The sequence below is a fragment of the Alligator sinensis genome, unplaced genomic scaffold, assembly GCF_000455745.1.
Source record: "Alligator sinensis unplaced genomic scaffold, ASM45574v1 scaffold210_2, whole genome shotgun sequence".
NCBI classification, from domain to species: domain Eukaryota; kingdom Metazoa; phylum Chordata; order Crocodylia; family Alligatoridae; genus Alligator; species Alligator sinensis.
Window position 1 is genome coordinate 489,313 of NW_005841946.1, and position 14,983 is coordinate 504,295.

Consider the following 14,983-nt stretch of genomic DNA (forward strand, 5'->3'; position numbering starts at 1 on the left):
AGTCGCCCAGCCAAATACGGGGAGGGGGGCACCTACCTACTGTGTTGTGCTGGTGGTTGGCGATTTGTGCGTAACTTACAGCACCAACACAGAGGAGCGAAGCACTCAGCTGACTGCTACTGTGATAGAGCCCTTTTGCCTGCGGTGCTTTGGCCAAGTGCATCTCTGATGTAACATTTCAGGCCTGGATCTGAAATCACGCCGTGCTCCCTGCCTGCTGGGTGGCACCGAAGCTGCTATTCCCTCCTCCAAGCGTGCTCAGTTCGACAGGCTAGCAGCGTTTCCACTGGATCTAGTTTCAAGGCATGGTGATTTAAAATGGGCAGCCATCAGTGGGGGGGGGGGGTGTACCTTCACAAATGGTCAGGCTAAATAAAGAGTAGAGCAGGGGCGGGCAAAATGCTGTCTGTGGGCTGGATGCAGTCTGCCAGCCCATTCTATCCAGCCCGTGGGGCCCCTAAAAAATTTAGAAAATGAATATTTATCTGCCCCTGGCTGCCTGTCATGCGGCCCATGATGGCTTGCCAAAACTCAGTAAGTGACCCTCCGCCCAACATAATTGCCTGCCCCTGGAGTAGAGGCACCAGCGCGCTGCTTTGGGGGGGGAGTGGGGATAGGAGGGGGAAACTGTCTGGTTCCTGGCTCCTCCACGATGCTTTAGCCCTAGTCCTAGTGAAGGAGCCAGGATGGGGCTGGCAGGTAACGCAGCACCTATGTGGGTCCCACCTTCTCCAGCCACATGCACGGAGCTCGTGAGCACAAACCCGTGTGGTCTGCTCCGCCTCGGTTAGCACATGGGGTGGATGCATCCCCTAGACAGGCTCAGTACTGAAAGCCTGTGGGATGACTGGTGGGCAGGATATATTGCTATGCCTTTGGTGAATTCATGATGCTACTTTCTTGTCTGCAGGTCGCTTGAGACCCTGTGACACAGCAGGGCTCTGCATGGTCATGCCCCAGGACCAGCCTGTGCAGGTACATAAACACTTGCTGCAGCCACTGCAGTAGCTGCACTGGAGCTGTGCCCTACCGAGTTAGTGGCGGCTGGAGGTGGGGGTTTGGCTTGGAGGGCTAGGTGTTGGAAAACACCAAGTTAACGAGTGAGCGTGCTGGGGCTAAGCAGTCAGGGCACTTCCCAGGCAGACATGGTTCAGTGCCCTGTCTGCAGCTTCAGGATCAGGCCAACAGCAAATGCCAGGCATGTCTGATGGCTGCAGAGGTGCAGTGGCTGCTAAACAATATCATAGCGACTCATGGTTACTGTAAGAGCCGTGATCCCAGCAGTGCAGCGTGTTGGCTGAGGCTTATGGACATGCTTTGCTTAATGACTGGGGACTATCAATGCTGCCTGCCTGCAAGAAATGCCCAGGACCATTCCGACGCTGTGCCTATTGCTGTTTAACTTGTGGACCAGCCAGCGAATGTGGGCAGCCGCGCTGCCTCGCCACAGCAGGCTGAGCCCATGCAACGGGCAGGTTGCTGTCTCCAGCGCTGCACTGGAAAGCCCAGAAGCAGCCAGGCTGCCTGCAAAGCTGGAGCCTAAGCCAGCAAATGTCACACGCCTTTCCCAGCATAGCGCCCCGGGGTTCAAGCTGAGGCCTCCTTAGCTTGAACGGACACTTGGGTTTGCTTTGTGCAAGAAGGCAGCAGCAACCAAGAGCCGAGGGCAGGCAGGGACGTGGCTGAACCACGGGGGCTGTAGCTTTCTCAGTCTCGGGCATCTCACCCATGGCCACTTGCAGCTGGTTCAGTCGCATCTTCAGACGAGAGGCTGGAGGGGCTTGGGCTTATGGTAAAGGAGTAGATTTAACCATGCACATAGGTGGGCAATTGCAACCCAAAGCCATTTTGATGTAGGAGCAGCTTGTGTTAAGGCTTCAGTTTTCAGCTTAATTCTGGCTTTAGTCGTTTCTGTTTCAAAATGTGCTGTCACGCTGACGCTGACCTGGGATGACATGGGCCTTTCTTTCCCTGGGAAGGCTGAGAAAAGCCCAGGCTTTAGGGCTTAAGCTGTCAGCAGCTGGGAATGAGGCAGATGTGTTTTTGCCTCTCCTGAAGGCTACTGGCTTCTAGGGGGAGAGGAGGGATGGGTGAATTGGGGTGTTAGTGCCTGACAGCTGATGCTGGCACAGTGGGATGGCATTGTAGCTCAATGATGCTCCCAGAAACCCAGAGGTGCCTCTGCTCAGGGGCATGCGATCTGGGCTCAGAAAGGCCTTTTTCCTCCCTCTCACAGAGCACGGAGGCGTCTGCCTTCCTCTGTGGCACGAAGGCTCCTTCCCTAGGCTCCTCTGAGCCTATAGTAGCTCATCTGCAGGCCTGTCGTGCTGGCAGCAGCAGACTGGCAGTGCCCTCGTCTCCGTGGCTTCCAGCTGTGGCGGGCTACGGGGTGTTCAGGGTACCGCTCCTTGCGACTGTGGGCGAGGGGTTGCAGTGGTGATTGTGGTGGGGTCCTTTGGTGAATGATCCCTGTGCCTGCAGGGCGTGGGTGTGATGGCCTAGGAGGCTTCTTCCCATCCTAGGTTATTTTTGAGCCCAGGACCTGTGTCCTCACAGTTAGGGACTGGAAAGGGTTAGAGAGGCCTGGCACCTCCAGCACCACAAGACGACCAGCTTGGAGAAATGCTTGGTTGAGGTGGTTTAGACCAGTGGCAGCCAACCTCTCTGGCAGGCATGCCGCACATTAGTCCTGCCCCCTCCACACTGCCACCCCTGGTTTAGATGGACGTGAGCCTCCTCGAGGTGTGGGCTGGGGGGGGGGGGGCACTCGATGGCTCCTCAGGGCCCTGCCAGCCCTGTGTTTCTGTTTCTGATGTTATGGAAATGTTTGACACCAGACTGGCTGTAGCCCAGAGGCAACTTTGCCCATGCTGGGGGAACTGGTCTTGGCTGAAAGCAGAGCTCCTGCCAGCAGCAGCCCGTCTGCACGTGGTGACTTGCTGGGGTGTGTCGTGACCGAAGTTAATGAAAGCGTAACAGGGAAGCAGCCTGTGGCCCCTGGCCAGCAGGTAGGACCGTGAAGATGCACCCCTGCATGCCTGATGACCATGGATCCTGGTTTTCTCTGATAAAAAAAATCACAAATTCTCTGATCAAAAATCGCAAATTCTCTGATAAAACCCCCAAAATCCATTATTAAAATGAAAAGCTCTCTGCAGCCCCCTCTAGCCCCGCTGGTGCCCCTCACTGACCCCCAAAGCCATCCCAACCCTGCTGGTACCCCTCACTGCCCCCACAACAGCCCCCTGCCCTACTCGTGCCTCTTACCCCTACCCACAGCCCCTGACCCCCATGGCCCTGCCAGAGGGGCCCCAGCTGCCAGGGCTATGGGGCCAGAGACCCAAGTCTGCAGGTCCCTGCCCCCAATAGCAGGCAGCTGCAGCAGAAGCAGCATGGAGCCAGCTCCCCCACTGCTGCTGCCTGCTCAGGCGGTGGCGGAGCCAGCTCCTGGCTCCCCACAGCGTTGCTGGTGCCCCCCAGCTGTGACCCACAAGCCCCCAGTCCCTGCAAGCCCCACTTCACAGGCTCCAAAAGAAGAGTGAAGCTGTGGCTGACTGAGCGCCTCAGGCCCTGCCCTTCCCCCCCGTCTGCCCTGTTTGCAAACAGCTCTTGCAGGCTGGAGCTCAACCAGCCTGCAGAGCTGTTTGCTAAAGCAGGGAATCCACAGGTTTCTCTGCTAAGAGGAGAAATCCACCTTTTCTCTGATGATAAGGGGAACTCAGTGGTTTTCTCTGGTTTCCGTGGGAAACAGAAAAACAGAATCCCTGCTGATGACGCATCCTACATGCAGCTTGCAGTGCCTGCACGTCACAGGTGCTTTCCCCTTCAGCACCTGTGGAGGGGACATGAGAGATAATGTTCTGGTGAAGCAGAGCCAGGCACGACTTAAGTCCCAGAACTGGCTGATTGGGTGATGGGCCCAGCTCAGGATTGACGCCGAAAGGAAACAGAGCTGACAGGTACGTCGTTGCCTTTGATTGGGGGGTGGTCTTTATCAAGGGTCCCAGACACTTGTTTTTCCTGCTTGTAGCAGGAACAGCAGCTTCCCATGTAACAGCAATGGGCAGTGGATCAGCAGGGCACAGGAGAGGCCAGTGCTCCTGCGGAAGCGCAAGAGCCGCCCTTTGAGCAGCGAGCGTATGGCAATGACATCTGGAGGCGTTACTGCAGCTTCCTGCTGCCTCAGCTGTCTACCATCTACAGCTGCATCTTGCCTTTAACCCTTTGGGCAACGCTGCTGTGCAACCGTGGCCGGATTCTGACTTTCCTTTGGCGTCAGCCTTGGTGACTGGGGCCCAGTCGCTTACACCAGAAAGGGGCGGGGGTAACTAAGGCCACGCATGCAGCTGTCACTGAAGATAGGGTTGAGCCTGAGGACCTGCTGTCTAGATGTTCACATCTGGGAGCTTTGTCCTTTGGTCCCCGGGGTTCCCACAGCTGCCAGGTTGGAGCGTTCCCTGCCTTAGAAATGGAGCTTATTTATGAGGAGTCACTGAGACCCCACAGAGAGCTCCTGGCTTAGGTCTCATAAGCCTGGAAGTGCCTGAAATCTGAAGTTATCGTCAGACTCCCTAGCAACAAACCTTTAAACCTGGCCTATTTCAGCCACATCATGGTTCAAAACCAGGAATTCCCTTAGCTTTTGCCTGGGCCCTTGGAGCGCTTGTGCCCAAGTGACCCCGGCCCACAACAGAGCCAAGGGAACTAGTGGCCCTTTCCCTCTCAGCCCAGCCACGCGTGAGCCATTGGGCCAAGAGCACCCAGAGGTACGTGCTTCTGTAGCCTTGTGGTTACGGGCTCTCAGCTGCCCTAGCACTGGCTTGGGTTTGAGCCCAGACTTGTCTCTGTTTTCTATAAGATAACCCTTGTCTTATGGAAACCCTCTGGTGCCAGGCACCAGAGTGGAGGCATCAATGGGATAAGCCTGGGGCTGGCGCACCCAGCTATGGCAGAACTGCTGCTGCCCAGAGGAGGGCCTTATGCTGCGTTTCAGCATCTCCTTAGCAGCTGAAGATGGCTTCCCTCCTCGGGCACCTGTGTACCTCCAGGTGTTGCACAGGACACTGCACCTGGCTGCTGTGTATTCACACAGTCAGGTACCGCAACACGAAGTGGGATCCTGCTGGGGAGCCAGCCCCATGCCTCCAAAGTGGGACACACGAGGCTTGTCCAGGCCTATGGACAGCAGCCTCAGTGCTTTGACAAGAACACGCATCATTGGCAGCTGCCAAGGGGGCATTTCTGTCCGATGCGAATGAGAGCCACGCTCCAGCTCCATAAATAGCCTCTGCAGGCTCTGGCTGAAATCTGCCATCCTTCCTTTTAAGGCAAGCTGCACTCTGGGACATCACCAGCCATTGCTGCCAGAGAAGGAGACTGCAGGCAGGGTAGTTCCCGTTGTGCTTTTATTGACTCATTCGCCATTCAGAAGTTTCACATCAACCCTCAGAGAACAAAAGGGACAGAGTTTCCTTCACAGAAGAAAATACATTTGTATTTAAAATAGACACAGCTGCCTTATGAAACCTGAGGCTTTTGGCACCTTTTAAAAACAACAGAGGTTTTCCCCCCTGGCTCCTGCCCAGAGCTTCCTCCTTGCTGCAAAAGAGCCCCTTGTCCAAACCATGTCCCAATCCTGCCCTGGTCAGTCCAGCCCTGGGGGCAGCGCTCAGGCACCACAGCTGGCAGCTCCCCTGGCCGCGGACACCACTTCTTCAGCTTTCGGGCTGCTGCAAACACCAGTGCTGTCCGTGCGCGTCCTCAGGCCGGGAAGAGGCTGCATCAACAATAACGTATCTCAAACAGCAATATTGAGTGTCGTGATCCTTTATGTCATCCCAGCACCCTGGACCGGGATATTCGCTGACCTTGCAAGGAAAAGGAAAAAGAAAACAGATGCCCGCCGCATTCAGCCTACGTGAAACAATGTCGCCGTGCACTCGGTACGGCACCAACCAACACGGCTGCAGCGCAAGTTAGGGCTCTCTTCCTCCGCCCAGCGCAGACGTGGACGCTTTTCTGTAGCGGCAGTGCCCTCTAGTGGAGGTGAGGCGCAGGAACTGCCTTCGTGCTACAGAAGCGTTTCAAGGTTGCTTTTCCCTGACTTCCCATTTCCTCCACTCCCTAATACTGGCACCTCTGAAAGATGCTAACGACCTGCTCCCATCACTATAAGACGACAAACCTAGCTATTTAATGTCAAGGCCGTATGCACCGCTCACCAACAAGCTGCTTGTTAACCTTGATTCTACAGCAAACACAATTCCAGAGCCACACCCGACAAAAAAAATGAAGTCACCTACTGCCTATGCTCAAGGGGCCCTTGGCTTGCTGCAAGCCATAACTACAGCCTCCAGGAAGAAAAAAAATCAGGCTAGCCAACACATAAAGCAGAGTGGGAGCACCATGGGAACTGGTGTCTGGGCACTGGGAAGGTTCGAGCTCCTTCGTGTTTGCTCTGTGCTGAAAGAGCTGATGTTTAGGCAGCACACTGTAGCTTTCTATTTTGTACAGTCGTCCCTTGGAGTAGTCTACATTGGAGGACTGCAAAAATGTGACCTTAGTGTTCAGCCAGGAGGTGGCATAACTGTTTTGGCAGTTCTCCTTCCGCTGAAATGGACTTTGAGGAAGATTTTACTGCCGGTTCCAAACCCCCAACACACAGTGTGAACTGGGCTTGGAAAAAAACATATGGTGAACTCTAACAGACTCTGATGTATCAAGAGCCTGATTAGCATCTTTCAAGACCTGGTGCCTTGCTCAGGCACCAAGAATGCCTACGAGGATCTGCAGTTCAAACAAACTGTTCACAGTACTGTGCCGAGACTCCTGGCAGCCCCAGTGAACTTTTAGTATCAGGCCCCCCCACTTTGCCAGAGATAACGATAATAATAAAATCGGACAACGGAAAAAAAAATTACCATTTTCAGGCCCCCTTACTGCTTGGGCCCTGGATAGCCACCTGGTTCACCCATGCCTGTGTCCAGCTCTGACTGTTAGTGTTGTAAGCCCTCACCCATGGGAAGGAGTTCAGCTCTTTCTGGGGTCTCCTGATATCACAGGGCTGGTTTGCCCTGCCCCTTTACCACTTCACAAAGGGGAGATCAACTTGCTGAGACCTGAATTCCTAATTCACAGGCTGACAAACCTAAGTGTCTCAGACACCTCCCTGGGCACTGAAAATGTGGTGAACTTCCCACCACGAGGCAAGCCTGAGAAACCTACTGCAGCAGTGAGCTCTCCAACTGAAGACAGTGGTGTGCAGGCCTACTGCAGTCTAGGTGTTTCCATGAAAGAGCAAGGCTTTGTACATGGCAGAGGCCTCAATCGTTCTAGATAAATTTAGCTTGATTTGGTCACTGGCAGAGTAAACTGTTACAGAGGCACAAGCCTACACAGTGAGGTCAGACGGCAGTGTAGTGCGGCTACTTGAGCTATAAGCTTACAGTTTGGGTAAAAGATACCAGGGTGACTCTGTTCCAGCAAGAGAAAAAGCATTTTCACTCCAGCCCCCAACCCCTGTCCACATAAAATGTCTCTTGCCTGATTGACTTTTCTCTCAATAACACACTAAATAGCTGAGCGCCTGCAGAGCCAGATTCCTAGACAAGGCCACTCTTGAGGGATACTTGAACCAACCAAGAAAGAGCAGGTTGCTCCACTATACTTTCCCTTGGCAGAGCTTATGAACATAAAGCCAGCTGGCTGTTGAACTCCGTTAGCCACGAAGCATCTTTATTCTTCCATAAAAACACGGCAGCCGCAGCCCACCAGTCACCTATGATTGACTTAAATTAGCCCCCTGAAACTGGTGAGGACAGAGTCACTGGTTTATGGGCGTGCATGTTGGGAAGGGAGACAGTGCTGGGCTGTCTCCCCGATTTGGGGAGCTTCTCTGCAGGTAAGTGTAGTGACAATTCCCCCCCGGTTCTGTGAGCCGAGAGGTTTGAGGCAAACGTTGTGTTTGAGGCATGGGCTGCCGCCGTGGTCTCTTGTGTTTTAAAATAGACAATATAAAATACCGGCAGGACGATTCCTATCAGGAGCATGATGAAAACCGCATTCCACCACTGGATTCCACAGTCTGCCCCTGTACTGGCCTCCTTCGGTCTTCCAGAGCCAAAAGGTAGCCAGTTTGGTGCCTCAACGCAGTCTACGTTTATACTGACTTCCGACTGCACCACGTCCTGAATACTCTTGTCGATCCCTTTAAAGTAGTCGGTCAGGTGCCCAGATTCAACATAGCTGCTGCTTGAGGCTGCCTCCTCAGGCTCCGGTGGATCAACGAGGGTCAGGGCGGCCTGGGCACGTTCACTCTGAGGAGCTTTTAATTCTTTGCTGGTCTCGGTTAACACCCCATGGGTCTTTACAGGGATCTTGATGGACTTCAGAGCATACAAGTCCTGCTCCCGGATGAAGTTGTTGATGCGCTTGATATCTGCAACCTACGGAAACCAGAAAGGACAGACACATTAGGCTGAGCTCTTGTGATCCTTTAGGATTGCTGACATGAAAACAAACCGCAGCACACACTGCGCATGTCCGTACGGTGGGAGCAAACATGGGGGCTCACCAAGCACATATTCTTGTACCCTTTCCAGCCGGCAGTCAGAAGTGTGACGGGTTCCTAAAGAAATGCTGCGTGTGCCTTATTGCCTTTTCCTTCCCATCTCTGTGGTTTCTACTGTCTGCCACTGCTGTTCTTGCCTTAGTTTTGTTGGGGAAAGCTGTGGCGGTGAGGACTTTTTAAAGTCACTTCCACGCCCCCCGCACTCTGTGAATAAAGTACCTTTAGCTCTTTTGGGTGAGCAGACAATCGGTGCATGAACAAACAAAACTACCCTGCTCCACGTGAAGTGTGTGCTGCCTTTGCCTTGTCTCCTGGAGTAGCACTAGTCCTGCCCGGAGAGGAATTTTGCAGCCAAAACCCAAACCTGCTCTGGCCCTGCTCATTTCAGACTCAGACACACCATGTTCTGGCCCCCACACCGCTTCCCATCCCTGCAGACTACCAGCTCTCGGCGGGCTGAAAAGTCTAGCAGAAACCAGACTCATTTCATAACTAGCCTCATCGAGGGGGGAACCACGGGCTCTGCGGGTGACACTTCTTCACCACATGCGACTCTCATGTCAAGAACACGGCTACTTCCGAGAGAAGCATGGGACTTCCGCACTTCGTCACATCTCTTATGAAACTAACTTTCCGGTTTGAAGGCAAGGAGGATTCAAACGCTAGCCTGCAAGGACTCCCAGCAGTGCTGCCGGCACTTAGGGGCAAGGCAGTGACTTCCATGCGTCTGTCCTTAGCCTACAATAAGTAAAAGCTCATCTGTAGGAGTTCAGTCTTGTCTCAGGGAGGGCAAAGTGGCCCTGCTTTAGTTTTCACTTCCTGCAGGATAGGAGTGGGCATATGGACACTTGCCACAAGTCAGCTGCTCCTTACTCCCTTTTAACTTACTCCACTTCATGCCTTTCCCATACCCTCCAGAAAGAGATCCAGACACCCTGGCTGAAGTCCTTAGCCTCCTTCCTGCCCTGCCCGAGCCTCATGCTGCGAATGGGCAGCTGGCGTTCCCAGGAGAGCAGTTTGGAGGAAAACTGTGTTTTGACCTCTCAGAAAAAAAGGAGACTCATTAGTTGGCATCTTGGTGATGACGGTGGTTGGTCCCCATCTTACCACATATCAGGGGCCAGACCCTAGAGCCTCCCCACTCCCCAGCTCAAGCCACTGGGGCCGGTGCTTTCTGTGGGCATAATGCACTTCTGTGTCCATGTCTACCATAGGAGAACTCAGAGCCTAGGTCCGGCACAGGGACTGCTCAGGCTCCTGCTCTGTGCTGCTGGGATCCCATGATGCACTTGCCTACGAGTCCACTGTTGGGTCCAAGTAAAGGGACCAGCGCTTCCTGGGCGAGGATCAAGAGCTCTGGGAATTTTCAGCCAAGTCAGTGTAAAGGCAGGTAGCCCCACTCTGCACTCACTGCACACAAATCTTTTGGCTCCGGTTTCTGACCAGCTTTAAGAGGACTGGGGACAGAAAGGCAAACAGCTCAGGGGGTGTCCCCTGGAGAGCCTGTGCCCACCCTCCAGAGGCTTTTTTCCTGGATTACCTATGGGGAGAAACAGCTCCTTGCTAAAGGCTGAGTTCGGCTGTAAGCTCTTGGCATCAGAACATCTTTCCAACCTGAGTCTGTACAGCACCCAGCACAAGGGGGTCCTGGCCCATGGCTGGGTTGCTTAATGCTTTGAGAGTACAAATAATCATTTGAGGAAGAAAATGACAACCCAGGACCACACAGATAATGGTGCAAGGACAAGATACAGAGTGAGATGAGTTGGATGGAGAGAAACAAATCACTATGGAAATTTCATAGATTTCATAGACAACAGGACTGGAAGGGACCTCGGAAGATCATCGAGTCCAGCCCCCCGCCCGAAGGGCACAAAGTCAGCTGGGGTCGTAGGATCCCAGCAAGATAAACAACCAATTTTCTCTTGAAGGTGTTCAATGTAGGTGCTTGAGCCACCTCCGATGGCAGGCTATTCCAGACCTTGGGGGCTTAGACAGTAAAGAAATTCTTCCTTATGTCCAGCCTGAAATGGTCTTGCAGTAGTTTATAACCGTTCAACCTCGTCATCCCTTGGGGCGCTCTGGTGAACACTATGGAAATCCCAGCTGGAAAAAAAAAGGGATTACCTCTCCTGCAACCACATGGCCTTCTTGTTCACATTGAACTGACTGCCCACTGCTTTTTGCTCCCCATCATGTCTCTGCCCCCTGTTAGCTTCTTGTGGCAGGGAAAACAGCCCACCATATCTGTACAGTGCCCAGCCCAACAGGGACTCTCGCCGACTGGGGGCTTCTAGACACCGCCAGAACCTGAACAACATTGGCCTAGACTGGGAATATGCAGCTCCAGCACTACCGCCGGAGTATCCAACACTGCTGGATTTTTCTCATGGCTAACATCCATCCAGGAAACAAACCCCGGGCAATGAATGACTGGATCTTTTTGTCAGAGACAGTGTTAGTGCCCCTGGACCCACTGGGGAGAGATGAAAAGGACAATGCTGTAAGCAAATGTAGCACTCAGCTTTTCAAAGCTGGAAACCCACATGTGGGCCCTGTTCTGGGTCCTCAACTGGCAACAGAAGGGGAGGGCAGAAGGTAAATTCTCCAAACGAGGTGCCAGGGAGTCCGAGTTATCTCGGAGACACGCAGCGCAGGGCGCACACCATCAGGGCTCCAGGCAAAACCCGAAGGCAGCACATCCAACTGAGCCACTGCAGAAACCCCCCAGCAGAAACAAAGCGCCAGACAGACACTGCTGTTTCCAGGGACAGACATTCAAAAAGCCCGAGTCTGAACTGATTCAATCTTTGCAGCAAGGAGTCAGGGACAGAAGTTCCATAAATTGATTCGACCCAAATCAGTTAAGTCTTATACAACATTCAACCAGGTTTCTCTTAAACCAGTTTCGGACATTTTGAAACTGGTTTATATGCACTGAACTTATTTAAACCAGTTTCTGATGACTCAAGCAGGTTTATGTGTAACTTCTGTCCCTAGGGGTTAGTCTTCATTGTGCTCATTTCATGCTGGTAAGCTCCATTTTCTATAGGAAGTGGGGACATTTCTTTGGGGAGCTTGAAAGAGGCCAAACTTCTTTCTTCCAGAATGAATCGCAGCGGCACGGCCAGCTCAGTGCACTGACTTGGTTTAAACAAAGAGCTTGCAAACAGCTCCAGCAGAAACTCAAACAGCTTTGTTGCTGCAGCTGATGATCAATGCCCACTTGAAGAGTTTCTCTTTCCTGGCCAGCTGAGGGCCAGCCCTGGAGATCCCAGCCAGCCGGCAGCACAGGTAAAGTGGCAGATGGCCACAGAAAGCCAGGCAGTTTTAAATGCTGGGAATCTGGGAGGCACTAGAAATTTAATCCTAGTGCCAGCCTCCCAGGGCATTTATACACGTGCTCCGGGAATGGGGGTGGGCTTTAATTAATTAGAGCAGCTCTGAGGGGTGCTCTAATTAAAGCATCCAGAGTGTCATGTGTATCAGCGTCCCCACGCTGAAAAATGGCAGCAGAGGCGCTTTAACTAAAGCTTGTTGAACGAGCTTTAGTTAAAGCGCCCCCCCATTTTTCATCATGGGGGCACTGATACACGTGACGCTGGAGTCTGCTGGAGTGCAGTAATTACCACGCTCCAGCAGACTCGATTAATCAAGTCTGCTCGAATGCGCTGTAATTACATTTTCATTCCATCCAGGAAGAGCACACACCAACTGCTGAAACTTCCTTAGCCTGACGAAGGGTTTTTGAACCCGAAAGCTTGCTTAATAACTTTTCTCCAGCTATTTGGGTTGGTCTAATAAAAGATATCAAATTCACCCAAGGAACCTTGTCTGTAATTACAACACATCCAAGCAGCCTTGCTGTACGTGTATAACCCTCCCTGTGACTGATACGCAGGCGATGAGAAGGGGTTTAAGAAAATCAAGTCGTAAAGCCAGGGGCAGTCCATCCACTGGCTGCAATGGAGAGTGGATCAGCCCTTTTAGCAGAACTCCAGGAACCAGACCTGCTGCGTTAGTGTTTCCCTGTGCGTGAAGAGGCCCAGAGTTCACCAGCAATAAGGTTTTCATTCCAACATGAAGAGACAAATCTCCCCAGGCAGCACAAACCTTACGCAAACCACCCAAACCTTGCAAGCTCAGGCAGCGCAGAGGGAAGCTGCCTATGGGAATAGCGCGCGAGTGCGGACCTGTAGGAGCTCTTTTGGCTGCAATGAGTTCTCTCTGTCCCAGCTAACAGCAAAGCCAAAAAGCAAAGGAACACCAAAAAAACCAAGACAGAGTAAAAGATCCACTTCTTATAAAGGAAGACACCTCAAACATCACTCTCAAAGTGTCTTACACAAGGAGAAACACTTATCGCCTTCCTTTAAAAGCAGGAGATAAAAAATCCTGGCTCTAATGAAATCAAGGGCAATGTTCTCATCATGTTCGGGAAGTCAGGATTTCCAACACAGCAACATTCCTTACTCTGAGATACCGCCCACCTCAAGCCCCAGCTCATCATTTCTTGCCTAGTCCTTCAGCTCACTCCCAGGAGTTACCTCCTGCACATCACTGGGACAAAATACCAGCAGATCCATACTGGACTGAATGCTAGGGACCGCTGCCGTTCAAACACACACCTCTACTCCAGTCCAAAGGGCTCAGACATTCTTCCTGAAGCTAGTCCTGCAGAGCACCGTCTTCTCTTCCGAATGCGAGATATAAAACAGTGTAAGAGAAGGATGGACAAAGTCCCCCCAGAATTTGAATGACTTCCTTGTGAGGAATTTACTCCAGTCTTTGCTCATGGTGATTTGTCTTAGTGTAAGAAACACTGCTTTAGAACTGCTGACACTTGAGAAACTACTTTATATTTACTAGCGGATAATGTGCGATACCAGCTGCTACTGCCTGTTCTGGTCAAAGTCTATTCAAGCGCTATTTGTCTTTGGACCTGGAGAAGTGCAAAGCGCATTGGCAGGGCACAAAAACTTTTGATAGTTTTGCACCTTCATATCACGGACTGTTTTAAATTGCAGTCCTGCATTCGGATCCAAAACGTTTAGCCCTGCTCAGCCGTTACAGCAGGGCACTACTGAAATACTGCTCGGACAGTTCTACGACCTGTCAGTTCCCCTTCTTCTGAAATCCTTCTGCAGGTCAGTGTGAATACCAGCACATACCACCATCATACTGATGGTGTGCATTTACAATTAAGTGCTCCTGGGGCTACTTCTGCTATTAGTAAAGCCAACTGTGAGACGAGCAACTGTGAGACGAGCATGTTTGAAGGGCTGAGACTCGCAGCATGAGCGAGGAGAAGCAGAGACAGCTATGAAGTTCCTGTCTGCCCTGCCGACAGCTGGAACACACGCATTTTAGGGGCAGCAGGAAGCCGAAATAAAACCTCTGTCTTTAATGATCTTGACTCTCACTCCCTCCAAATACCTCCTTTAAACATGCTCCTTTTGATACCTGTAAATTCTGGTCCTTCAAACAGAGCACCCTGAGGAGAGAAACCCTTCGATAACACTGCCCTCTGACCAGGCAGCACGAATCCATCCAATTGCTTAACAGCCAGCCCGCTCTTGTAGGGCAGGGCACTCCCATCCTATCCTTCATACAGATATTGCCCTCGCTCATAAAATAACAGCTGGGTGGAAGCTACGTGAGCGCTCCACATGGTTCAGTCACACGCGTCACACAGGAATCCAGGTCACGGAGGGCGTAGAGATGACCACAACCGATCATTATTAGTATTTATGCGTTATAATACGAGTTAAAGGACTCACCGGGCACCCTGCTTAGCTTGGTTTTTATCAAGGCGCCAATCGTTCAGCGCATACGTACGCACACAGAGGCAGCTGCCTTTCCACGCCACCAGGTATCTGGTGTAGTCACAGGTGGTTACAGAAACCCCCATGAAACTACAGACTAAAGAAAATTAAAAATTAAAGCAGCTGCATCCTCCACGGGAGCCCGGCTCTTACTTTACAGCCGTACTGCAGAGCGAGCTTGTTGAGGCTGTCGCCCGCCGTAATCTCTCGTTCCAGCAGCACCACGTCCCCGACCTTCTCCCGGGAAGCCGCGCGTCTCTGCTGCTCCTTGCCCCTCGGGCGTAGTTCCATGATGTCAAACTCTTCCTCCGATGACTCATCCGAGTCCGACCGGCCGTTTAGAAACACATAGACGTGGCTGCTCGGGTAGTTACGGACGGTCACGGGAGCCTGAAAGGATCTGGTCGGCCCCTCATTCAGCCTCATGATGTATCCCAGCTCCTGCAACAGAAAGCAGACACGTCAGGGTCCTGGGAGACACGGGGAGGGGGGTAGAGCCCCCCCAAACCAGATCCCACCCCCCTGAATCAGTGTGCCCCCAAATCCATGTGGCCTCCAGATCCCCCGGGATCCCCACCTCCCACGTTCC

The 14,983-nt window shown here is 52.5% G+C and overlaps 1 protein-coding gene across 1 annotated transcript in view; it reads right to left on the reverse strand.

Annotated features, from left to right (window-relative positions):
- Window positions 1-7,713: 7,713 nt before the first annotated feature.
- LYSMD4 (LysM domain containing 4) overlaps window positions 7,714-14,983 on the reverse strand; it is a 7,953-nt gene continuing 683 nt past the window's right edge. The window contains exons 2-3 of the mRNA XM_006020065.2: window positions 14,548-14,835; window positions 7,714-8,444 (exon numbers count right to left, since the gene is read on the reverse strand). Coding sequence (XP_006020127.1) covers window positions 7,794-8,444; window positions 14,548-14,820 — 924 coding nt within the window. The 5' untranslated portion in view covers window positions 14,821-14,835 and the 3' untranslated portion in view covers window positions 7,714-7,793. The remainder of the gene's footprint in view (window positions 8,445-14,547; window positions 14,836-14,983) is intronic.